This window comes from Chaetodon auriga, chromosome 8, assembly GCF_051107435.1.
Source record: "Chaetodon auriga isolate fChaAug3 chromosome 8, fChaAug3.hap1, whole genome shotgun sequence".
Classification (NCBI taxonomy): Eukaryota; Metazoa; Chordata; class Actinopteri; order Chaetodontiformes; family Chaetodontidae; genus Chaetodon; species Chaetodon auriga.
Window position 1 is genome coordinate 9,299,391 of NC_135081.1, and position 27,697 is coordinate 9,327,087.

Sequence of the window (27,697 nt, forward strand, 5' to 3'; positions counted from 1 at the left end):
AAATGTCTTTTCTCACTCGGCTTCTCCTTTAAGCCACGTGGTCCTCAATGAACACAGACATTTCCAACGTGTGATAAAGTTTTGGTTGTTTCTGTTTTTATCTGCGTTCTTCTAACTGGTGTGAAGCTTTGACAGAAATAAGTGATGTCACAATATTTGGCGCACCAATCAGGATTTGGCAATATTTGAATCCAACAGTTTCTGATCAAATCAAGCAAGAGAGGAAGAGTTTCTGACTTAAAGTGCCAATAAGATAATGAATCAACACATTCAACCCCAGTGTGTACAGGTGGGTACACACTTGTATAGTTCTGTGATGGTTTCTTGCACAGTTGACGCTGTACACTCAGCAAAACACACACATATGTCAATATTTACAAAGGATGAAAGTTGACCATGCCTGGCTGTTAGGCACACTGAATAAATGTGGCACAGCTCACCTGTTCCATTGCACCATACACACCGATTCGGCGTTGCAACTGGTGTGATGCCACCTCAAGATCTCTAGTTTTAGATAATGTCTTTGAACGGACTGGAACAACTGAAAGTGGGATATGGTGATCTGCGACTTAAGAAGAACGTGGGCCAGGGGCATAAATCGGGTGTCTTCTGGACCATTTTTTGCCACGATGACGAACACACAGCCTCATAAGGTGAAGACAAAACCAGCCCAACTGTTGCAGGTGGTAATAGCACAAACTTTGAGATTTTATTTGCTATAGTTCTGAGTAATGTTAAAAATTACGATCTGAAACCACCTTTTCTGGGGCTTTAAATCAATATCTGCATCAGATTTAATCTTTTTAAAAACTTCCTGAAAACACAATTGAGTGAGCTCACTGAAGGTCTGTGGTTGGCAGTCAAGACTGACTTATAGTAGGTAAAAACAAAACCAATGGAAACCAAAACAGGGCAGTGCTGAATAAGATCTTCATGCTCTGCCTGTGGATCCTGACGAGCTATGAAACCATACTGACTGATGGACAGCACCGCAGCTTCATGCCAATGTTCTGTACATTTTCTATGGTCACAATGCAATGATTTACCTTGTAGCTGGTTCAGTATAAGAGATGAGAACTCTTTTAGGCTCATCTTAAAAAAAGCATAGAGAGAATACAATTCCCTTTTCTTCTCAAAATAACAATGCCATTCTTCTGTTTAAGAGTCAGTTTATAGAGTCCGACACAGCACTTCATGTGGTTAAAGAGTACATGCAGGTGATGAAACACTCGACACAAACGCACGTCCCAACGTTCGATTTTGCTTAATAAAGCATGTGTATTTTCCATAAAATCTTTGTTCAGTAGTTTAATTATACGTAAGAAGAAGAAAATTAAAAGGCCTGTGAAGGAATGAAAGAGTTTGAGAGCAACTGTGACAAAGGAGAGGCAGAGGACTGAGTTATGAGAAGGTCAAAAGCAGAGGAAAGCGGGGGTGGGGTGGGACATTACAAAGATTGTGTCCGTCTGGCTAATGGTTCTTTATGGCTCCCTCATGTCCTCAGATGGGCAGGATGACTGGCAGAGAGTGTGACCACTGGTAACTGTACATCACCTCTGTGTGCCCCCTTCGGCTGACGTCCCACTCAGTGTGACTGCCTGCCACGGTGAAGCAAACCACTAAAACACCATAAAACCAACAGACTAAACAGCCATTCATCATTACTACGCACACGAGCCACGTCACACGCAGCAGTCTTAACTGTCCCACTCGGTGACTCAATGTGCACATTAAAACTTCATCAAGTATTACCGATACAAAAAAGTCTGACCACTCAAACCTCAACCGCCATTTGTAATGTCCAGAAATAAGGCAATCATGGGTGAAAATGGTTTTGTTGGTCACTTTTATTGAACTGGTGATGACTTGAACCAAGTGCAAAGCAGTACTGTGCTCCTTGAGGGACAAGTGTGGAAAAAAAAAAGAAACAATGAGTGGGATGGATCCATCTTCACTGTGTCGCTAAAATCCTGATTCCTGACCAGCCCAGTTTGGTGTCTGGAAGAAAAGTGTGAAGAAAACGGAAAATTAGACCATTGGAAGATCACTGAGTCCGATCAAAACAAAATTTTTGCTGTTGATTGTGGGAATTGTGAAAAAGTAACATACATGTGCAAGCAGTTAAGTGCTGACGTTTTCCCTGTTGGAGTGTGTAATGTGTGTGTTCTGTTGGTAAGTGCTGGGTGGCTGTGAGGGTTGACAGGGACCCTCAGCAGCCGGTCCAGATGGTAAGCAGTAAATGCTCTCTATATGTAAGTGATTTGTAGCCTTGAGGACAGCAGGATGTAATGGTGCTCTGCGAGTTGTTTGCAGCCTCTTTTGTCAAATTACAAAAACTCCTTAATGAGAGAGAGGGGGTTTGTGTTTTTACAGGACAGGGTTACTGCTGCACTCCACTGCAGATATTCAAACAATAGGGAGGAGGGTAATTGAGCACATCAAAAGATAGCCACTCAATAGACACACAGTTAAAAAGTGAACATTTAACATGCCTGTTTTAACTCTGTGGCCTTGGTGCTGTCAGGCATTGGGCGAGGGAACCAGCCCATCAATCTGCTTTGACACATGTGCATGTCCTCAAGGAACGGGGAGTTGTGTGAGGCAACAGCTCACAGCTCCAGCTCACTATGTGCGTGATTATGACATTCTCTGTAGTACTTGAACAGACTACATACCACTAAAACGCACAAGGTCAACATCAAAAACACACTTAAATGGGATGACTGGACCCTGAGCCAGACATCTGCAGCAGGTCCTAAGTGCAGGGAAGTCCAGGCTTTGAGTAATGTTCACCAAAAGCCAGTGTGAGGGTCCACCTTATTTACGTTGCTGAGCTGAGTCACAGTGCTCAGGCATCATTTTATGGTTGTTTGGAATCTACCTTGTCATTAGGCCTTTGAAGAGCAATGGAGGGATGAAAGCGTTAGCTCTGTTAAACTTGCTCTTACTGGCTTATTTCGTGTAAAGAGAGCTTTTGTTGATGGTTGTTCATCAACATTCTTTAGCCTTGTTGTTCTGGGCTGATCATTTGAGACGCTTTGAACTGCCCTGAGTTCATGTTGACCTTTTAGCAATCTGATCGGGAGGGATGGCCGCCCTCAGCGACGTGCTGGGAGTGGTGGTTTGTGTGCATTACGAATGTACAGTATGTGTGTTACTCACCTCGGTCTTGGTGCTCTGGGCCTGCTTTTTCTCAATGTTCATGGCCAACATTTGGCTACGGAACGAGAGACTCTTGGTCTTCTCAATCACCTGCTGGTAAGGTGATATGGCATTGTTCCCCATAACCACATGGCCCTAGAAATACAGATACAGATGGACTACAGATTCACAAAAGAACCAATAAGCCAATCACACATGGCCTTGCAGACACCCCATCCTACGAACACCAAGCAACGGCTGCTCAGGTCCCATTCACATCTACTGTAGACACATCAAGATAATTCTATGTCATTCTGAAGGACTGGGCTGTGATTTGCTGATTACAGAGAACTGTTCTGATGTGTATGCCAAAACATGCAGGTTCAACATGGAGCCTCACAAAGGGGACCTTACAAGGGTGAGATATTATGGGTACAATGTCCTTGCTGTGTATCCTTCAATTACAAAATCAGGCCATAAATAATGCCTCTTTATCCGTCTCAAGTCACACAGGAGGAACATCTAAAAGGGTTACATGACTGTCACTACCGCCCAATTTGCAGAGGGCTGTTTATAAAAGCTTTGATTAATTAGTTAAGTACTGAGCCAACTGACTGAGGAAGAAGATAGAAGGTCTCACCAGTTTGGAGTCAATCTTTGCATCCAGCCTGGCGTTGCGGATGAGGTTGACGATCCATCTCTCAGCTTCCTCGGGCGACATGTTCAGTTTGTCTGCCAACATGCTGTTGAGGAAACGGAGAGACATGGTGCTCTAACATCATATATAAGGCATCATGTATAAAGCATCAGATAGTAAAGAACATGCGTCTCAGTGCTGGGCAGATTGTCCTGAAAATGAAGAGAATACCCAAGAATGGCAAGGATGCCAAGCACTCAGTCTGTAGCACTCCTGGCATGGCACAATTCTTGCCATGCGTGAGGACCCCTATAATTAATGAATCCCCCCTTTTAGTGCTAATTTGCAAATTAACCAAAGACCAGCATTTTAGCATTGCCACTGTAAGCATTTTATCATGCAGACATTAGCATTGAGCTCGAATTACAAAGAATGTGTGCATTTTTAAAAAACAAAAATCATGATTAGAAACAAGCTAAATCTGAAATGACTGCTGTTGGTATTACTAGAATACGACTGTCTTTACCAAAACATGTGGCTAACCTGCACAGGGCTTTTTTAAAAATCACACTCTGCACTTGGTTGGCTCCTCTGTAAGTTTAGTCATTTGCAGGCACTGACACTTCATAACTTTGTAACACTACACTACATTATGATGGATGTTGCACATTGGGTGCCAAATCAGTATTTTCATTTGAGAGAATTAATAAATGGCTAGCATATTGTGCTAAGGGCAAAAGGTGCACAACAAGAAACACATCGCAAAAACATTTCTAATGGCCCACTACTAATGGGAGCTTGATTTACAGACTTGTACGAATAACTCAATTAGAAGAGCTGGGACGACCCCATGTTGTGAGCCTCTGTGGTTACTTATCCTTTCATTTTTCTTGTACCTCTATCCAAGACACACACTCTCTCCACCTGGCCGCTAAGGCTTGTCATGACACACAGGTCCAAACAGTGACTGTCGCTCAAAATGAAAGCCAGGTTGGAGGCCGGCCCGCTCTTTGATACAGCTAGACATGGATGTGTCACAGTGGAGGGAGGGGAGGTATGAGGGTGGCTGGCATTCTTTGATCCAAAGCTTTCCTCAGTGCAGCTGGCTTCCCTTGTGGCTTTCAAAATAACTCGACCCCCCTTGATACCCCCATGTAGACCCCCCTTTCCCCCACATTTCCTGCCCCATTCCTTCTGTCTGACCCCCACCACCCTCCACGCCTACCACATTTCATATAAGGGCCCCAATAAATATCCTCAACCCCCCGTGCACTGCCCACAATTACTAGAGCGACCCTACCTCTCATCTCAAAAGCAAGGCACCAACCCCTCCCACCCCTTGAAACCTTACCAACACAGATACTGTATCAAATACTGTAAGTACAGATTTGTCATTGTGAATTGCCTGTGTCTGTTTGGACAAAATAATGAGGGTCATAAGGCCTATATAAAAGCAATTTACTCCACTAATTATCACTTCCTGGTCCATTAATCACATTTTGAGAGACGTCCTCAGTTAGTAAGCTACAATCTGCCCTGACCACACCACTTCTCACACCGTGACTGTGCAAACAAAGATCCCACCAACACCACTATTACTGATTTCAACTGTCGCTCTCAGAGTCTGACTTATTTAAGACATTCTTTTGGTGGAAAGTAATCTTATTTGGGATTTGTGATAATGTCTGTCGTACCTCCAGGCTCAAAAAGAAAAAGAAAAAGAGACTACCACTTTGTAACCCATGAATGTTGGTCGAATGGTGGCAAAACCACATAAAGAAGGGAAGTGGAATGATGTCAGTGTCTGGATGGGCATTAAAAGCATAAACAACAAATAAAAGCATTACCTCAGCATAATGAGCAAAGTAGTGTTTGGTCTCCAAGTGACAGTGCACATCTCTCAACACTTTCACCGCAGTGAAGTGATGGAGGAGGTGGATAACGAGACAGAAAAGCACCAGTTGTGAGCAATCTCAGCAGCCCAGAGGAGGAGAAAGGGAATACAGAGAGACTGATCAACCCATCACTCACCCCAACAAACTACTAACACAGCTCTGCTGGACAGCTGATTACACTTCAGCTCATCAAAACCTGGAGAAAAATGATGCTTGACAATGAAATTGCTCCTATGGATCATTATTGGGAACCTAACAAGTTTGGAAAAGTGTCAGCTGTCTAATGACTCAACTTCAGGTCATGATGGATAACACATGTCAGCAATCACAGACTGTCACTATTAACATCAACGATTGTAGTTTGCAGATCTGCATGTTGCTCATGTAGTGCAAATGGCACAATGAGAAATAGTTGTAGTCCATATTGATAGCAATATAATATCTAATATAATCAAAAACTACTGCATAAAAAACAACTACAGATTGAATTAACGCCTGTCTGACAGTTAAATACTGGCTACTATAAGCTTCACAAAGCATATACAGGACATGTAACATATAGTAGCAAGGCAATAGTAATACACAAGGGTTGGTCTTATCATGTCCACCTCAGTATCTTGCTCTTGCTCAAGAACAATAATCAACGCATCCCTCAATTATATTCACTGACATTCAAAATCACCCTTCACTTATTTACCCTACAATCAAGTAATCTAAGGCAAATTTCAATGAAATTTGTTATTGGTTCTCATTTTACCTGTGTGATTAAGTGATTGCTGCGCAGGGGTACTGGGTGTTTTGTTTGGCAATTCAGTAAAGTGGGGGCACATGTCAGTCAAGTCCAGGTCAGATATGATGATCAAAACAAACACGATCTGGTTTCCTCACCAGGGAGTTAAGCTAACCCCTAACCCTCTAAATGTAATCTATGCAGCATAACACAGGAACACAGAGTGCCCCAAAAGGCCCAGGGTGTTGGCCTGTACCAGCCAAACTCCTCTAATCTAATTTATAAAAGAAAGTCTGGCAATGTTTTCCTCCCAGGAAGGACATTTGTATATCAGAAGAGGTTTACTTGATCTCATTGTCTCTCAGAGGTGTACAGCAGCAACCACGTCTTGGTGAAAATAAGAAAAAAGGGGAAGTCAAAAAAGAAAAGGAGGGAGATGTGCCAGGATTTACACAACCTACACTATTGACATCCTTTGGCCCTAAAGCCAAGCAGACAGCCTCCATGACTGGTTTTATTTTACACAATCATGATCCTGTTCCTTGGGGGAGAAGGGATCACTTTCATTTCGACCCCTTACTTGCTCCGGCTCCTGAGCTTTCGACTTGAGGCTAGGGGACTCCTTTGGGTCTCAATACCAACCTCACACTTGAAGAGAGGGGTCAGGCAACGGGGTCTAACTCTGTTAGAGGAGAGGAGAGGATGGGAGGGATCCATCTCAAAAGTAGCCCCCTTCTTAACATGGCTGGTCTAAAATGAATGCATTGTTAAACACTAACATATGATAGCGTTTGGGAGACTCCAAGCCATTTGGAGCAACTTCGCTTTCGGCTTGGGGTAAAATTGATTTTTCGGGGAAACCGAAATGATCGTGTGGTCTTTTTAATGACTCAATTGTGAGGTGGAAAGATCTTCAGTGTTACATCCAAATACACAAGATACTCCTTCCAACTACCAGTGAGCTGTTGTGTGTTGTGTACAAATACATTCTCATGATGAGGGGAAAAGAACTGCCCAAATGATCATGTGTCTAGTGCACTTACTCAAAATGTCAAGGGACAAGTGTGCATTTGAGGTCAAAGCAGGGTCTCGCCACTGAAAGTCATGGGAGGACTAAGGAAATAAACCCTGTAAATCAAACAAGGAAAACAAAGCTAAATTGGAAACACACACCCGGGACACTGAAAAGTCTAGACAAAAGGATGTGTGTGTATGCAATTACGAGTGCAGGCTGAATCACATTTTCACTGCCTACAGTGCATTTTACATAAGCATTTATTGCGTAAAATAACTCAATTACGCCAACTTCTGGTCTACTTTTTTGTCCCAAGCTGTGGGCAGAAGTCGAGCTAAATATCTGTGAAACCATCATGGCCAACAGCTGTAAAAATGTCCTCATTAAAAGCAGCCATCAAATTCATTTGAGTCCACGCTTGGGTGCAGAGGGCTTCTGGGTAGAGGACTAATGACTTGGAATTTGGGTGTCTTTCAGAAATAGACATGTTCTGTCCATCGTCATAACACCACCAAAAATAAACACGGAAATCCCTGAAACTGGCCCTGATTTGTGCTCCTGCTTTAGAGACCTCAACAAACTGAGGGCCCAACACACACAAAAAAGGTGAAAAGTAGAAAAATCACCGTTCGACTTCCTCTTTCAGTGTTACCACTAACCTTTGTGGTCTTTAACAAGTAAATGGATCCAATAGCAGTAAGTCTGCCAAAAAAGAACCAGGACTCCTAATCAATTCCAGACAATCTGCAACTGGAGATTTCGACAGGGCCTGATCATGTTCCACGGTTCAACCTTGACTACAGACCTCCACGGCTCTATTTAACAGTCAATGCAATCATTTTCGTGTCAACAGAAGTAATTCATTCCCTCTTTCCACTGGGCATCATGTGTTCGTCGACCATATTTGAAATGCAGACCTTCCTTCAAATCTACAGCATCCGTGATATGCCTGAGGGGTAGTGTGCTATGAATAAAGCTTTCTGAAAGCAGTGGGAAATTTGTACTATAAATTATTGAGGAAAAGAATAAACAAAAGAGCATATGTGTTATCTAATATCAGAAATTAGATACAGCAACAAGCACAAATTCACCATTACAAAGACAAGGATTAATGACTGAGAAGGGTCTTTATCTTTGTCACTCTCTAAAAATGATATAAAGAGGCAGCCAAATCCCATAATCTCTCTTAATTGCAGACAATTACTATAATCTTTTATTTTCTCTCCACTAATGCTCACTATAATTAGCATGAACTAAATTTATTGGTTTTAGGGAGGCATCCAAGGTCAATTTTATTTTAATGCAACTAAAGTGAATTTTGAACTATGAGTCAATAGAGTCCTACAAAACCCTCTGACCTCCATTCTCCAAATAAATAAATAAATAAATAAATAAGATTCCTGCATGTTACAGCAGCTGGGAACGTCCCAAGCCACCTAAACCCTGACCTCAGAGAGAGAACTGTCCATGAATTAGCCTTGCACAGGTGGCCTTAAAAGTTTAGTGAGTGTACCAATCTGTGGAGACCTGGAAGCAGCTGAACCTCACAATACTGAATCCTCGAGATGTGTGGGGTCAGCATGGCTGAGTGTGTGGAAGGGGCAATAAACACTTATCTGTGCAGAAAATTCCACTAATGATTAAGCCCAGGTTTGTGCTTCCTGTTCAGTGACTGCTTACAAAGTCTAGTGATAGCAAACAGGATATCCTGTTGGTCTTGAAAGATGTCTGTCTGAATTCTGCTGTGCAACATGGTCAGGATTAGTAGTGTCCTCAATGTGAAGCCAAACTTGCAAATGGTAGTTTCACTCAGTTTGAGTGACTAACCTGATGCTGATGCACTGGTGAATTCTGCAGAAGGTCTCAAAGATGAAGAGACGGGCGTTCTCAATAAAGTCCTCCAGACAAGCAACCAGGAAGAAGTCATTAACAAGAACCTAAGAGACAGAAAACATGTTACATTACAGGAGTGTAAATATTATACAGAGTTATTTGTGCATACTTCAAAGTTTTTCTTACAAGAGTTTAAGGCGAAAGAGTTAAATATGCACAGAAGTCAGAGCTTTTCTTAGACTCATTAGGACAATCATGCTGGGTCCTTCAGACTCAACAGCAAAGGGGACGGAGGCATGAGTGTAGCATTACAAGTTTCAATCTCTCTGCTTCTAGGAATTCATGTCTTATTCAATTAAGGGGAAAGAAATCTATTCACTGAAACCAAATTCTTCCATTTTGATATATAGTCAGAGTAAACAGGGAGGGGAGGATCACAGTGGCTACATTTACATTACCAAAAGGTTTATTTTGGCCAAGGTTTTAAAGGATGAAAGTTCCCCGTATAAGGTATAAGTAATCCCAGGCCCTGCAAGGTGCTTCAAATCAACCACAAATCTTCAAATTCTACCAACACCACATGAGGCAATACAGCAAGCACAGAGCCAACCACAGAGATGACCACATTGTCTGTAACTTATCACCAGTCATCTGGTCTGGTGGTTCAGTGTCAACTATAGTGTGCAGGATGGCCAAATTTCACGGCTACAGTCATCCAACAACTGTAGCATCGCCAGTCCAAATAAACTTGCAGATGAGAGCAAGTCTTTTCAGCCGTCCACATACAGTATCACTGTGTCTTATTACAGTAAGAAATACAGCCTTGCTTGTACTCTTTGACACGACTGCATATGGCCAATTCATCTACTGTAAATGTTCATGACCCACAGGTACCAGTGTGTGAAATGCTCCCATTTCTAAGAACGTGCTGCATTCCAACTCTCCACTGAGTGTTATTTCACATCACAGACCTCCATCTTCAAAAGTTCTCCCAAGAATTACCAGTTCTTTGTTTGCTTAAGCTTAGAAAGCTGCTATCTGCCCAGAGTTCTGCCTGAATAAATCCCAACTACATACCACTATCAGGCAACGTACATTTCAGCTATGACAACGCTTATCTAAGGCTGATAAACTTTGAACAGTTAAGTGCCCTAATTACTGTCATCTGGGATTCAAACCACAAAGCTTAAACAAATTGTGAAAGGGGCTCGAAGAGCCCTTTTATGCTCAATCTGAGGGCCTGACTATAGGTAGGCCTGTATTTTTCACTCTTTGACATGCAGGCATCTAACATCTGACAGTGATTCCTGATTTGGGTGGGGTGGGAAAGAAAAAAAAAAAACTGTATAGCCTGAACAGGACAATTTAAACCAACCCAAACCCCCCTTTTGAGAGCACTTGGCTCAAACTATTATACAGGGTACAGTGAACCGAAGACAGGAGAGCTGAAAACAATACCCATATCTTGCTATTACAACAATCAGCAAATAGACGGGTGCCACTTCTCAATGGCTCAAAATTGATGCATTACAAATGCTCATCAAGACAAGAGCCCACCCCAACGGAGTATCTGTTTACCTCCATCACGGCACAGTCTGTGAAACATCCCTTTACCTCTGAAATAATGTGCTTTTTAAAGGCTCGCATGTGAATTTCTGCAGTGGAAAAAAACTGCATTACTGACTTCAAACAAGACCATTTTAGGAAAATGTTTGCAGACCATCACAGGTAATGCATTAAAGGTGCCGTTAAACATTTTTGGAACCACCTACCTTGCTAGACCTGCTTTTGAACTGAGCGAGGTCAATAGAGAGCTTTTGTACCTACTGGACATGCTCTGATAAGACTGACAAGTAGTGTTAAGAGCACCTGGAATAACTTGGGCTCTGACCTGAGAAGTAGTTGGGTTGAGCATCTATTTCAACCACAGCGGAGTCTCTGTAAACAGAACCCCATGAAGCGAGGTCAAAACCAACCCAGAGACTTCCTAAAAAAAGTGAGTCCAAGTGTTTAACAAGGTCGATGATTGAGGGCGTGTCATGTCTTAGCTGAAATAGGATACAGCTCTGATATTGTTGATAGTACATGTCATCATTTGGAGATGGCCCCTGGAGGCATTTGCACAGGAAAAATCTCATTTTCTCCTGGAATATGCTTTTTACGGCCATGCACAGATGTTTTTGAGGGTTTAAATAAGTAAAAACAAATCTGCCCAAGTGAGTTTGGTTAAAACTTCCTCATTCGGTAAATAGTCACTTAGGAAGCTGAACATTCTTTGTATTAGCTTAAAAATAGGTTAAAATGAGACGGAACTGTCAGTAAACTGCTGACATGATTTATAAACATTTACTCCTGGGAAAGAGCCATTTGATCAGGCCAGATGTTTTTCATTTTGAAAGTTTATCGTTGAGAGGCAAAAGATGAAAAAGGAGCCAAATAACCCAAAGTTTTGCCCTTTATTCCTCTGTAGGTCCAAATTATCGAGTCATCTGGGAAAACCAAATTACAGTGTGTAGGTAAAGAATGAACTAAGATCAAGTTACATGAAATATATAACACAACACCAGTTAGGACACCTGCTCTCTCTCGCTCTAAATCTGATTATGTGCACTGAATGTGTCCCCGTAATCTCACCAGCCCCTCATAATAGGGTCCACTGGGCTTATGCTTATGCAACTATTTATCATTATACTGTACAGGCATTCCTGTTATTTTGTCTACCCATTGTATACAACTGAATGAAAACAAACAAACAAAAAAACCCTGAGGAGTTCCTAAAAGCTAAAAAAAAAGAAAGAAAGAAAGAAAAAAGTATTGTTGTACTAGCACAACAGCCAACAATTTGAAATGATGAGGGCTTTTATGGGATACTACTCATAATCGATTGTCACATCAATGACTACGATCGCATTTCAAACATTACAAACCAAAATTGAAATTAATGCTCTTTATGCCGTTGCTAACGGAGCTCCCCGTTAAAACGAGTGTCTGCACGCCTCTGAGGAGACTTTTGCTTATAAAGCTTTTACTGTTAACTACTAGCCTGATGGGTCAATTACAGGCCACAGTAAAATCTGACAGAAGCCTGAGTCATGAAGTGTCTGAGAGGACCTCTATATTTGATAGTATGATACAAGGCACAGACTATCACTGTTTTGTCTCCACTGGACCCACGCAGAGGTCCAGAAAAAGAAACACTGTGAACAGGCAGAAGGTCAGACGATGTCGATGTGAAAGATCAGGAGTCTGATCTGCAAATCCAAGGTGCTCAGAAGACCTCTGCATTCTCTCTCTCTCAAAGTTTCACAACTAAAGGTTGAAATGAATGTTGGTGAGGTTATTGCAGTGGTTACTCACTGATTCACACTCCCTCAGTTTCTTCTGAGCGCTGTCAAAGTCAAAGTTCACGTACAGGCACTCCACAAACTCTGTGATTGGATCTTTGTAGGTGTAAGATTCCTGCAAAAAAATTGAAATACATTTTTAATGCCTAAATACATCCATATGTTTTCTGTATCAAAGCTGCTACTACTCACATTTGAGTCAATGTTAAGATACAGAATAAAGCAGACATATACTTAAGACCTTGGTATCATGAAATCACTAATATATACAAAATATATTCCCCAAAAAAAAACAAAACAGAAATCCTAGTTTGGTTAATGACTATGGCCATAAAGTGAAAATCACCTGCTGCATGATACCTAAATAAACATGACAATTTACAGAGACTCAAGTGAAAACCCATTCTGAAGAGTTCCACATCATGCTCAGACACCCAGCCTGACCCAAGGCTACAGAGCAGAGAGCACTCAGCACATGTTTTAGTGATTACTAACAACCCATCAAGATAGTGCTTCGATATCTTGAAACAGCTACTTGTCATTGGTGTAGAAGCCATCGGTACACTACAGTCTACTACCATACTGTACTGGGTTAACGGCTTTTCCAGCTTGGACCCAAAACCATATAAATTCCCTGTGCTTTAAAGGAAGTGTGAGCAATGGGTTACATGGTCAGTTACTCATCCTTCGAAGCCTCTATGGTCTATAAGCAATGACCTGATAACTGTGTGCTCTTTGTAAACACAACAGAGAAATAATGAAGTCTGGTACCTGCTGTATGACCTTCACCAAATCCTTCAGAACCTGCCGACGCTTACGGACATCCTTGTTTGTGATGACTGCTGTGGTTAGGTAACGCAAGATGTGCGGGCACATGGTCTGGATAGCATTGAGATACCTGGAATGAGGGAGGATAAAGGTAATCACTTATCAGAACAATCAAACATGTGATCTTTACGAGGACACATAATATAACATTTTGGCTGCCTATTGGGCTTCTGGCATTTAGGACAGAGAAAAAGCCTTTGGAGCTAAAACAGATAAATGTCCTAACAGGACCCTCACTTCTGGACATGGGTCCCAGCTTTAAGCCGTCTCTTTCATTTGTGTCCTATGAGTGGGCAGGGGAAAAAGGAAACCCTGGCAAGATATAGATCAATGAGCAGGGACCTGCCCAGTAGCTGAAACCCAATCCATCAGGGACTGATGTTTCAACCACAGGTCAACTGGCTAAGGGCTGAACACAAGAGACAGGACGCTGTTACAGGCTGATCCTAATCCCACAATAATTCTGGAGACAGTGTTCTGTTAAGAAAAAAAAAAACTTGTAAGGTGTACACACACAGGCACAGACCACTTTCCTTGTCAAGATCAATCAACACCAACTAAAAAAAAATTCTTGTTGGTTTTTAAATATCTATCTTTGAATCTCACCCTCCACTCAACCTCCAATTGACCGAATTAAACCTGAAAAGAGGAAGTGGAGTGGGCCCCTTCAGGTCTCCTATCGCTAAGGCCAGAGGAACACATGGGGTTCAGAGAGAGTGTCGACAACAGTTTAATTAGCTGAAACAATTAAAGGGACAGGGAACCTGTGGCAGTAGTGATGTTGAGTCTAAAAACAGCAGTGGGTTGCTTGGCAAAGCCACCAGCAGTCTGCTTTTAGGGGAGCTCTCCCTTTGTTGTCGCCTGACTCCCGTGGAAGACCGCAAAGCTCCGTGCTGTGTTCCTGATTAACTTACACCTACTCACTCTCTGGGGGGGGCTCCAATAGCAAGCAATCTTGCATGAGTCACTATTCTATAGCTGGGGGGGCATTCACCCTACCCCACTTAAGGGACTTCATCTTTTTCTTTTTTTTTCTCTTGACTTTTGAGGCAACAGGCATCACTGCACTGGTTTCCTGAAGATGCTACTGAGGCAAGCAGCCAAGAAATCAAGTGTTACTTCAAATTTCCTCTGTTCAAGGGGGTGGGTGTGTGGGAGAACACAGCAGAGGGACAGGGTAACAAGGTCCCATTTCACTGCTTGTCTGGACAAGAAAATTATGTTGAGCAATCTAACAAGTGATACAGACAGTCATTTGCCCAGTAGCACCTGTAACATACTGGTTACTGAGCACTGTTTCCCCTGAAGACAGTGCTGTCTGTCGATAGTACACAAGGCTTTGGACCAATATCTGCTGACTGCAGGGGTAAGGGAGGTCATATGTGGAGCTGAAGGCCAGCCACTGGTCACCAACTTCAGCCAAAGGAAGTACTGGTCAAGAGATGGGAAACAAGAGCCAAGCCTCAGTGGGGAAAACATGAGGTTTCTGCACTGTGAAACTGCAAAGCACACAAAACTACCTCAGTTTGTCCACACAGATGGTTGGGTGAGCTTTTCATTGGTAATTATTGGGCAGGCCTCCTTAATCATCCACAATAAAATTAAAAACTGAGTAAAATTCAGGGAACCAGACATTTGAGTGTACTGTGTTGTGGTCGCCTGTCATACTGTCTGTGGAGTCCAATCATCTGTACAATTATACAAGCCTGCAATCAGAACTGGGGGAGGGAGCGAAGACATCAAAATAGGTGGTGTGCAAATTTTAACACAGAGTATAAAGTTTCCGATCTGCGATACACATGGCCTCGTTCTCGACTTGGAGAGTAAACAGACCACACGAAAACACACACTTCTGAAACCACTTTAAAAATACCAGCAGGGTTCATGAAGAAGCCCACCACCCAAAAACGTGCTATTAACGCAAATGGCTTTCTCTAAATGAAGTTAATGCTCTAAAATAACTGGCCTTTTCTCCAAATCCTCTTAGAATCAAGAATTACCTTGGAGCTACAATACAATTTTCAGCACAATATACTTTAATATGAACACCTTGTCCAAAATAAACATAAAATTTAAAATTCAACAGTGCTTCCCCTATAAGCATTCAACAGCGGTGCAGCACTGCTGCTAAATGATTAGCACCGCTGCTATATAAAAATCTCCCCAAACACAACAAACTTGGCATTTCGTTAAGCAGCCAGTCAGAGTCTGGGATGAGCAAGGACTATAAATTGAACACCCCTAAACATTACCATCATTTATCAGTGTGTTATTGGTCACTGGTCGTTCGAAAGCGTAGCTGGCAGCAATGAAGGCTATGCTACCTACCTAATACAAGCAAGTTCATAATTCTAAATGTCAAAATTTTCAACAAGTTAATTAAACATCTACACTTACTTGCTAAGGCAGGTATTTTGTGTCCTGTATGTGAAATGTGAAAATGCCTAGCAGGAGTTATTTGATTTCATTCTTGTGGGATGCTTAATCAAGTACTGTGTTCCATGCGTTACATTATTAGACAGAATCACAGGTAAGACAGGTGAGACCACAAAGAAAGAAAAGAGGCCAACTAGAGGTACAGGAGAGAGAAGGGGGAGAGGCAGGATGGGTCTTGAAGCATTCTATTCAACGTAATTCAACATCTACAGCTGTGTACAAATATGTGTCTAAAGCCCTTCTTGTTTCAGCAGACATGCTAAATATCTTCTCAATCAATCGATCAATCAATCAATCTCCTTTATTTAACCACCATCTTCTGGTGGTGCAAAATAAAACTCACACAGTTCAGCACTGCTGCTGGGAAAAATCCTACAGGAAACACTAACTGCACACATGCTGAACACAACACATCAGAAACATATACACAAACTGTCACAATATAGCAATGCAACTGCAGCAAAACATTTGTCAGCAACAACCATGATCAAAATATACAAAGTGCTGGGTCTGAGTTGCTATACAGTCTGCCGGAGGTACGATGTGGCAACTTCTGGTAAAATTTACCAAACGTTTTTTCACCGCACACATAATCACACAAAATTCATAATGCATGTAAACAAAAAAGAGAGGAAAGAAAAGAAAGGCTTTTTTCTACAAAAAACACACGGCTGCCATATTTTTTTATTCAAAATGGCGATTTTCACCGAAAGGATACGAGTTTGCAGCTCTGCATTTCTCTGCACCTTAATAGGCCAACAGACCCAAAGTTCTACCAAGCTGCAGAACTTTGTCTTTCCTGTTGTCCTTGTTTTGTGGAATAGGATCTTATCTTTACAACTACTTCCTGGTATACTCAGAAGTTTTGCAATTTCCTGGGTGTAAAAACAGGGAGTTAAAACATGAACTAAACTAAATGAGATTAGATTACAAATGTTACTTACTGTGGCTGATACAGAAAGAGCTCAATGATATTGTCTCTGCCCTTGGGGTGGTTGAAGAAGACAAAGAGAGACCAGTGAATGAGCCATGTCCTCTGCTGGAGAGACTGGAGAGGGGAGGTGACAGACTGGACAGGACAGAGATGGAAATACAGGCAGGGGGAGAAAGGACGAAGTGTAAAACAAGCACAGAGGAGAGAAAGAAAATTTTAGATTATAAATATGTTTTGCCACAGTCACATAAAAGCTGTCCTATTCTCCAGTAAGGCACAACAAAGACAGTTCAAGTGTTCTTGCTCCCTACATGACCATCAATCAAATACAGACAAACACTTCATACTCAAATCCAAGTTCTTAAGTAGTTAGATGAGTGCATGTGGGTAAGGAATAAAATGTCACAGCAGAGCTGTACTGAAAGCAAAATGTCAATATGAGAGTCTATGTAAGGGAATCTAAATGAGGTATCAAATTCTGAGAAGTGGGGCATTTACGTTGTTATCGATAGTCTCTCTCAGGCGGGTGAGGTCCTCCATGGCTGCCTCCCAGTTCTGCATCAGGATCTCAGAGGCCAGTTTGCCCCACAGCGAGTTCAGGGCATTCCTGTCTGTAGATGGCACCTAGGGAGCAAACATGGTGCACTGTTAAAACCTAAAGTACACAACACTCCAACATACCAAACAACAGTTTTTCCACATTACTTGGCAAACCAAATTTTGATTAACAGTCTCCTTATACCAGCTGACAGACTGTTCAGTAACATCTGTATCTGTACACGTTGGACTAGACTTGCCACTGCTTGCTCGGCTTCAGTGGCACTGCTGCACAGTACAGTCACTTTTCTTATTTATACGGGATGAATGGATTAAATTATGTCATGCAGAGTTTACTTGATTGGGAAGGCTGGAGATCATTCCCAATTAGATCAATCTAATGGCATATCAGCATGAGGCAAAAGAATGGTCAAAGCAGTTGCAGAGAGGGTTATCAAGTTATCCTGGTTTTTATGCACACAGAGACAGGATCATGATGGTGAAGCCTATCTTTGACATTGCCATAACATGCCACAGTCAGATTAGTCTTTATTTATATAACCAACAAAAAAAAAAAAATTGAACCAAAGATTTGGGTCCTCCAACATGGCACACGTGAAAAAGAAGAAATTGTGTCACTAACTAAGTGAAAAATGACCTCAGCACCAATGTGAAAGAATAACAATCAACATGATGGTTGGGTGAGACAGACACACCTTACAGAGAATATTTTAAGATCTACTGTAGACTGAAGTGTGACACTGTTGCTGCACAATGCTGGTTGATGAAATAATGATACAGCGCAAGCTTTGATTAAAAAAACTACATCATCCCTGCCCGAGGGCAGGTTCAGTTGCTTTATTTAATGGATACAACACCATCACCCAAATGTGTGAGCACAGACAGACAGACAGACAGACGGCAGACTAAAAGAACAAGCTTGAGTTTGAGTAAATTATCTTAGTTTGTGTTACGTTCCATAGAAAATCTCATTCAGAAAGTATTAAAAGGCAGGATCCTCAGGAGGTGTCTGCCACTGATGGCCACATACAAAACATTTGCCGCTTTGTTAACATCATGTGCAAACTTTCCTCCACTTCAGTCATGAAAATGGTAATTGCAATAATCTCCATCCATTGCCTTCAGTAACTCCGGACAACTCTGTTGTTATCACAATGTAATTAGGCTGAAATATGAACTGATGCTAACAAGACACATCTTTTTGAGGATAATCACTCTCAAAAATGTTGCAGGCTACTGTTTCTGATTTCCAGAACAGACTAAAACAAACAAAAGAATCAGCTAATGAAACACAGCTTGAGAATGCCTCTGAACCTCAGCAAGGCAATCACTCAGTAGTGGACACTAGACTACACCCTAGGGCTCATGGGAAACTCTGCGCCACAGTAGCTCACGATAACACCAAACACCAGACGCAGTGACATGAGTCAAGCAGGAAGTCAGGGTGGGTGTCTGCTGGGCGGCCAGAGAAACCTCGATCCTAACCACACACCCCCGTACACCGTCGGACAGCCGCTGGAGCTGTGAGACACGACAGACGGACAAGTGGAGGAAACACTAAAAAAAGAACAGATTTCCGCTTGAACCCCACAAATTGGTAAGTTTATTCAGAAATAAACTTTCTCACTTGGCAAAGACCAGTTACACTCTGATAACATGTCAACAAGCTACTACAATGTGAGGCAATGCCAGGTGAGGGGAAAATATTTGGAAAATCTCTTGTGGTGTTCCCCCAAAGGAGAACACAGTAAGACGGTGTGTGTCTGTGCAAATCGGCCCGGTCACAACAGCAGAGTTTCTTTGATCACAGAGCACCACACAGGTCCATTTTGAATTTTTTTTTTTCCCCCCGTGCAAAAGTCACAAGAAAGATAAGTATTGTAGCAGCGAGAAAAAAAATGGCTACCCTGCCAGTATAAAGGTCAGCATTTCGTCTGTTGAAGTGTTTTGTTTTGTTTGTTATTTTTTTCCTTCTCTTGGAAGTCCCAGCCTGCTACGTTTGGCTGACCTCCAGGTCATTATGGCAGCTTTCTACTCACACACACACACACAGTCTGGCTTTCACTAGTGGCCACGCTAGAAAAGTTTCAATACCTGGGTTTTTCCAGCAGTTACCTTAAGTTTCCATTGGTTTGTGAAATGGGCACATTTTCGCTGACTGACCAGCAACAATAAATTTACTGTGCTGGGGATCCGTCGGGATACTCAATCTTTATTCTTAACATTCAATCCCTGCATTAAGTGATGATATGAATAAGTTGCTCTTTTCGGGCTAGGCCACACTGTAACAAGACCTGAGGCATGGATTTTGCAAGGCTGGCTTCCTTCTTTTAATTGACTGGGTTTCCCACGTTAAATGACTTTATGGAGCCTCACCTCTCCCATACAGGGGAGGGAGAGACAGAAGAGGGGCCTGTGAGGATGGGAGGTCCACAAAACACCGTAAAGAGGGGAGGGGGAGAGGGGTATACACATTCCCACTAATGAAATCCATTTCTACCTTTTCCCTCTCTAAAAGCTTCTTGCATTGTCAAGAGTAAGCAACAGATATCAAGTTACAGAGCCTGATCTGGCTGGAACTTAAAATGAGGGGTCTAACAATTTGAGGGGTAAAAAGAAAAAAAAATGTGCTGGACTTCGAACAACATACCTCAATTAAAGCAATTTTGGTTTATTTAGACTGAGTTGCAAAGCCATAAACAACTGTTGTTGGAACAGTGGGACATATCCGTTGCTTTTGAAGACTTTTCTTAATGCATTTTTTTGGTATGGAGTGGAAGTGGAAATCTTGGATGAATTACCCGTCATCTTGTCTCGGATGCAACTCTTCCTTCTACAGATTTGAGCAGATCAGTGAAAAACCCATCAAATGAAGTACCCAACTGCTTTGGGTTAAGAGCGTTGTTTGTAGCAAAGTGGGTTCATCATCGCTTGAGTCACTGCCAAGATTTTGAGGAGGGGACACTGCATGCAGAGTGCATGACTAGCCAGAGTCACTGCCATCCAAAAGACAAGAGGCAACGCAGTGTAGTATCAAATGCCAATTAGACTAGGAACAAAAGATGGTCTTAATGTTTTTCACTCTAATGAACAGACAAAATGTTGATCTTATTCTTGCCCATTCTTTTAGGGCTGGGTTTGGCATGAGTCCTTTGCTTTACCGCAAAGTTAAATGCCGAACCAAAGACAAACAAAAGCAAGAGGAACAGAGTGACACTTGGAAACCACTGGCTATGCAGGCTGGCTCTTCTGGTCATTATAGGACATTCAGCCGAGTTGAACTTCCTCACACTTGATGCAAGATAACATCAAAAGGAGTCAAAACCGAGCTAAATTTCCACTGGAAATTTGAGTTTTATTTCAGATGGAGCAACAATATAAGTCAACAGGGGGGTAGCTACAAGCTTGAAGATTCCCTACATGTGACCTTGAAAGCAGCTTCAGAGTAGGTAACAATTGCATAGCTAAGGATGGAATCACCTTGGATGCAGGTCTCATACACTGGACAACTTCACAGAAAAGAACTTTATGTTGTCACATCTGGGTTTCCATCCAAATGTATGCAAATTTTAATCGAATTTCACAAAAATTGGCAAAAGAAACTGTTTCCATCTACTTCTGTTATACAATTATTTGGCGCTGGTCTATCAAGAATACGCAGTAGGTGGCACTAATTCTCCAATCGAACCATTATAACATTGTAGCCTTTTTGAAAGCGATACAAAATGCACATAGAAATACAGTTACTGAGTGAAATGTCCAGGTATTTGATTTCCCTCCTCAGTTCCTATTCCCATAGGATAGGATAGGACAGAAAACGTAAATAACCTTTTCGAAATGTGCATTGCTAAATAACAGGCACCACAAATCCTCCGCTTCATGGCTTATTGTTGGTGTCATTTGTGCTTTTGTGTTTCCTCCAACTCAATCCATCAACATCCACAGTGACTTGTCATTGGATAGTATACAAGCTTGAAAAGTGTTGCGGAGCTGGCAGTCACTGACTGAATCATCACTGTGTCACGTCACCTGCAGGGGCACACACAGCTTCAAAGGCGACTGGGAAAAGAGCCACAGGATCTAGTCAACAATAGATCATCACCTGCTGAAAACGTCTAGCGTGAAGGCCCTTTAAATTTAACCAGTATGTTGTTTCTTCACATATCCACTCCTCCGGAAATTTCCACCTCCCTCAGAAAACCGATCACTGAAAGGATATCTGTACTTGTCTAGCTTTTCTTTTGGAATCAAAGACTAGCCTCAAACTGAAGGTAGAGCTTAACAGAATCTTAATAAAAAGATATCTCTACAAAGACGAGGTGTCAGCATTCACACAGCTAAAAACAAAATTCTACAGCAACTCAAACTTTGCTTTTGGCCAAGGCCACTGACAGACTTTCAAGTCTTCTGAGAGCCAGTAGTCCTTGTAGTCAACTTGTGCCTAGGCCACTCACTATTTTTCATTCATTTCTGAGCGTAAAAGGGAGAGATGCCACAAATACCAGGACCCAAGCAACAAGTCTCTTTGTTTATAAGTGAAATAGGGGGTGAGCATGTACAGCAACAAGAATACTGACAATACTCGATGTCAGTAAAACATTTGTTGGCATTATTCGATTTTTAAAAACATTAAATCTTGAAAATGATTTCATCAACATCTTTGTGTTGCAGAAATTTGTCTTTTTCCTACAGCTCACCATTTTTAGAGGTTTTCAGGGAGAAAGAGCAGCCTAATGAAGACAGCCCTTGATAAGTTCACAATAAGTACACCTGCCACCATACATGCACGGCCTCTTGATGCTAAGTAAGAGACGCCCTCCACAACTTCAGCACACTATAACCTCAGAAGTCGTGACAAGGGACTATCTGGCCACAGCACTCAAATCAATAAGCTGTCTACCGAGGCCTGCCCCGTGAGAAGACTACAGACAGATTATGCAGTCGGCCACTGATCACTTGGCCCAGTAAAAGATCCTACTCAAGTCTTAGAGCAGCAGTCTCCTCTTAATACAAAAGACGTGCAGGGAATTGAATAGGCAATGACGTAAGCTTTTCACATTCAATTACTTCTAAGTGTTCTTTTCCTCTCCTATGCAAGCATCGGCCTTTTGAGGAATTAAAGCAATCTGGCAAACATAATGTGATGTTCAATTTTAATATGTCAGAGAAATCCCTCCAGCCAGTATATAAATGAGGATAGTAAAATACTACAGACCTCTGTTAAGTGAGGTAAGGTGTACAGTTATCAGCGAGCATCACTATTAATGTTAACTGGTGTTGAATGTCAATGACAAGAGTTGAAAACTTACCAACACACGGAAGAAGTAGAGATATTCTGCAGCACCGGAGTAGTTTCCACACTCATACTGGAACTTGGCATATCTGTACAGCGTGTCCAAGTACTCTTGACGAAACTTCAAGAGAAAAATGAGAGTACCAATATCAGCAACAGAGAAAATGTGAATCATTGACAGACCAAGTCAAACAATACTTGCAATCAAACAGCGTGCTTGCTCTGTAATTTTATGCAGCTGCGGTGCCTAAGGAAATGCCAGTGTCATATCTCTTGGCATTTCAGGGTTAAGGTCTAATTCATAAGAATTTTTTTTACTTTCTTTTTACATCAGGGCTACACCAAGTATATTTTAGATCGTCGTAACTAAATAGAAAGTTCTAATTTTAATTTCAGATTTATTTGTAACAGTAACATACTTTTACCCGCTGTGGTGGCATACCACTGCTAAATGAATATAGAGTAAACACTGCTATATCATATCAGTGGTATTTTGCCATGAATGGGAAGAGAATATTTAACTTTTGTAATGAATCTGCCAAGAAGTGGTCATGTGAACTAAATTAGAAACACATATGTATATATATAGGGCTATTATTTCAAGCCTACTTGTCTTCCTATATATAACTGTCCTTCCTGCTGTCCAGTCTCTCACAGCAGTGTGCACTGACGTCAGGCCATTCACTGAGGTTCAGTATAACTGCGAAACACAGAGGGTGCTCTGGGCCGCCAAAGCCTTTCCCACAGCATGCTGAGAGGCCCTGAGCCTGGTCTGTGTGGAGGTGCACTGAGGACAGTATGCAGGTCAGCGGGATACCGGAGTGGGAGGGGACCGATGGAGGGGAGGGTAAGAAGCCAAACATCACGGTAAATATAGAACCTCCGGCATTTTTGCGGCTCTATCCACGAGTCCCGAGCTACTCCGTTTATTCTTAACAATTCACCACAGAATGTAAATGTCCACAGAATTTGTGCAAGCCATACAAACCCCGAAAATGAGTTAAGGGTTTTGGGAAGTAATTCTGCATTTCCCTGCTCAGCCTGCCCCTCCCACTTCCCCCCTAAAACAACCATGGGTTCACACAGGAGCCATGAGAAATGCATTGAAGAAGTGAGATGTCAGCAGATCAGGCCCACTTACGTTATGCTTTTCGGCCAAATAGTCAAAGAGCATTCGTCCATCTCTGAAAAAAAATAAACAAAAAAAAGACAGTTCTTGTAGTTAGAGGTCATTTGACTTGAGTTGCTGTTTGGCTGAAATCCTGGCGTTTGGAGTCCTATTCAGGTATATTTTTCCACTTCTGTTCTAAATCAGGAGCTGTGCATAAATGAAGACCATTTCACTTTTAAAACAGGGTGATGGGCTGTTTATTACATCTGGTTTGGCTACTACAGATCTATGCTAGCCATGTCTAACAAATTATGTCTGGTGAGGAAAGTGCCTCTGAGTCTCTATGGCTTTGTCAAAATAGAGGAATGCACTGGCTCCTCTAAACTGTTGTATCCCAACTGCATTTTACAACTTTGCCTAACATCTTGGTATTTATGTGGACACCACATTGAAACTATGTGTGTTTCTTGGGTACAGTATGTTCAGTTCCATGTGAACGAATTTGTGTGCATTTGCTGGCACATGTGTGATGTGTGTTAAGTGAATCTCATTTAGGCTCCAGCAGGATTCCTCACTGCTTCAGAACAGGTCTTCTCTGCTGATGCTCTACATATTGACTTCCCTGTAGTGTGGAATGTTAGCATGCTGTGCATTATGGGAACAGCCGCTGGCCATGCAACCCATGTCAGTACAAAAATGCATTTTTAAAAATTTTTTTTTACTTTTTAAAACATGTCAAACAGGACTTCAGATGTATCCCTCTGCCTGGACATAAAATGGGAAACAGAATACTATGTGAATAACGTCTGTTTTAACAGTAATACAAAATATCTTATATTTTGCTTTGCACTTGTTATGAGGTTTAGATGAGAATCAGCTGCTCAGATGTCCAACAAGTGGCAACCGTTCATGTAAAAGTCTGCACAGCATTACTGCCGCCTTCTGCACTGAAAACGTCAAGGAGCCATCGGCTTGTTGCCTGAAAAACCCCAACGTTTTTTTCATTGCTTTACCAAGTACAGACAAATGAGAAAATAAGTCATAGATTACCCTAATGGTGATCATATTCCACAGTGTCTAATAATGATAGAATTTTTATGAATATGGTACCAACATGATTTACAATGATAGCGGGGTTTCAGCAGTTATCTAAATAAAGCCAAATAGGGCATGCAGGCCTATTAGCCAATTGTTCAATACGAGTAGTAAGACCAGCAGGTTGTATTACCCTGTAAAATGCTTTGTGGATCTGCGTATATTAACCCAAACGTACAGGGCAATGGGGTTTAAATATGAAGCCATTCCTCATTTCCAGCACTGGATGATCCTCTAATCCAGAAATAATGTCAAAAACAAGCAAACGCATCAAGAATTATTCAGGCCATAATAGCGGAATAAAACTGTTGCATGTCCTTTGGCTTCAGAGCAAGTTTTTCATTGACCCCAGATGAGTTTCCTATTGTTTCACAAATCCAATGGTATGAAGAAAATAGTATAACTTAAGACAGACACATGATTCTTCATCCAAAAGGAAGATTTCCTCCTTACTCCACACTGACAGCAAACTAAAAATGACATAGACATGTGCTAAGACAATGATGCTATTATCAGGCTTCAAAACTCATAACAGTTCCTACAAATCTGTGCCTTAAATAAACAAATGTCTATAGTCCAACAAAAAAAAAATGGAATAAAACAGTATGAATTGGAAATAGATGAAAATGGAAAATGCCTTTGATTAACTGTACACACTCGCCAAGACACAAAGGAAAGGATAAAAGACTGACTATGACCAAACTATTTTAATCACTGCAGACAACAAAACAGTCTTAATAAAGTTAACCGCAGCATCTTTCGTCTGTCTCTTTTTACTTTTGTCTTTACTGACTTCGCCCCTGAAAAGGCTTAATACATTTTTCATTTAAAATGCAGCTCCATGGACTCCACAAAATCCCTTTGCAATGCTGCTGTGCGGTCTGCTGCTTCAAATGACATGTTTTACTAATCCTACGATCATGGCAAGAAAGACAACCTTTCACAACCTAAATGAGGAGAATCATGTTTTGCTTAAAATCTGTTATTCGGATAATAATAGTACTCAACTAAATATGACTTTACCTGGTGGACTGCATCTGCCTTGTTGTCTCAGGATCCTCAAACATCTTCACAATGGGTTCTGTCTCTGACTGCAGCTGCTTCAGCTGGGCCACAACCTCAGTCCTCTTCTCCCTTAGAGCTGACACAGGAAGGATAAAGACAGTCATTAGCTACATGTCCACATGTAAACCATTACATATACGATCTGCACTTAAAACAAAGTTTACTGCTACATCAAGTCTGGATGGAGTAAGTGGTGTAGCATAGTTACCCTTCATGACATCTATCAAGCAATTTCAGTATCATCCTTGCTTTTGTGTGTGCTATTGGTGGAGAAATGGAGATGAGGAGCACGTATACACCAAGCATCAGTACTTACTATGAGGAATTTCCTTTTCAGGAAAAAGGCTTCTGTGCACGTCCATGGCGAAGTCCACCATGTTTGTGTCACTGAGGAGGTCCAGTTTTCCATTAAGCAGCTCCTGCTCATTGTAAATCTAGGGAACAGGACCAATAATACAAAGCACAGGTGAGGGGATGTTTTGTATATTATTTACTAACCAAGAGGTTCTGACATAGTCACAAACACTGACACTATGTTTCCAATTTACTTGTTGTGACACGGCACAAAGTACTTACTGTAAATACATTAAGACGTTTAATTTTTGCCATCCATACCCACAAAACCCCCCAAGCCCCTCGTGCTGATGTGAATTGCCTTAGTCTTTAAAAGAAAAAAATCATTATGTATCTACAATATTTGTACTGATCAAGCTATAATGGCATGCTGACTTTTGTTCGTCACTGCAACAACGTTCAGCTTCACTTGGGCCAAAAACGACAGCCATTGCTTGCTAACCAACGTTACGCGTAACAACTGGAGGCGGCTGGAAAGTTACTAACACTCAGTTTAGCTTTAAGTTAACTTCCGTAGCCAATGCTACGTTACTTTCAGCGAACCCGCTGGGTGTCTGCTAATACTTGTGTTACTCGTTGTGAGCATTTTTAATAATTTTCCTGCTGTTAAACTTTGTGGTTATTGTTGCAAATGAACCACTCCTGTTAGCTTCCAAGCGTTAGCATAACCTGAGAGACCAAATCGGACTGTTTTATTGACCATTGTATCCCGACTGGGCGGCTAACATGGCTAACCTGCAGAATGCTAAAGTGTAAGGGAGCACCGCCCAACAACTGTATATAGTCTACTTCTCCGAGTGAGGAAAACGCGCACCCCTCTGACCGCCTGAATGGGAAACAGCGCGCAGCTCACTTAACCAGAGTAAAGCTATAATCATAATTAAAAGCACGACTTCCGATACTTTGTCTTCAAATGTAAATCTAGTGAAATCTTAGGGTGTCATAAACTGCTGCGTAATTGTTCATACCGCAATTTTCAATACTATTTGAATGCATCTTTACTACACACATTAGATCACTTTCTACGGCCCTAATCTCACTGACAGTTTTCCGTTTTTGTCAAAAGCAAAGTGATTTTTAGCTTTTATTTTGAACGCAGGAACCTACATTTCCGGCTCCACTCCTCTTAAAAGTGGCTACTTTACACAGCAACAGAAAACGTGGCCAGCTCCCTGCTTCATACGGCTTTTACAACTGTTCAAAAGCCGTAAATAGTTTCTTGAAATTACGAAAACCATTTAGCGAAGTGTCTATGTGTTAATATAGTCCGTACCTCTTTGACAGAAAGGAACTCCAGAAGAGGAAAAACGAGATGACGGTCTAAAAAGTGGGCAATTTTGGTGGTGAGGTCGTATTCCGCCATCTTTGCTCCGGGGAAAGGGAAGTGGAAGCACATTTCAGCTTTGTACACAGGGGCGGACCAATCAG

At 41.7% G+C, this 27,697-nt stretch overlaps 1 protein-coding gene across 1 annotated transcript; it reads right to left on the reverse strand.

The window, feature by feature from the left end:
* Positions 1 to 1,829: 1,829 nt before the first annotated feature.
* Positions 1,830 to 27,647, reverse strand: eif3ea (eukaryotic translation initiation factor 3, subunit E, a). Its single transcript, XM_076736444.1, has 13 exons — positions 27,543 to 27,647; positions 26,232 to 26,349; positions 25,874 to 25,991; positions 23,786 to 23,828; positions 22,661 to 22,765; positions 17,292 to 17,417; positions 16,804 to 16,928; positions 13,367 to 13,493; positions 12,609 to 12,710; positions 9,246 to 9,355; positions 3,782 to 3,884; positions 3,163 to 3,297; positions 1,830 to 1,998 (listed from the first exon to the last, which is right to left on the reverse strand). The coding sequence occupies exons 1-13, from the start codon at positions 27,630 to 27,632 to the stop codon at positions 1,963 to 1,965; spliced, it is 1,338 nt and encodes a 445-aa protein (XP_076592559.1). The 5' UTR covers positions 27,633 to 27,647; the 3' UTR covers positions 1,830 to 1,962.
* Between the last annotated feature and the right edge of the window lie 50 nt (positions 27,648 to 27,697).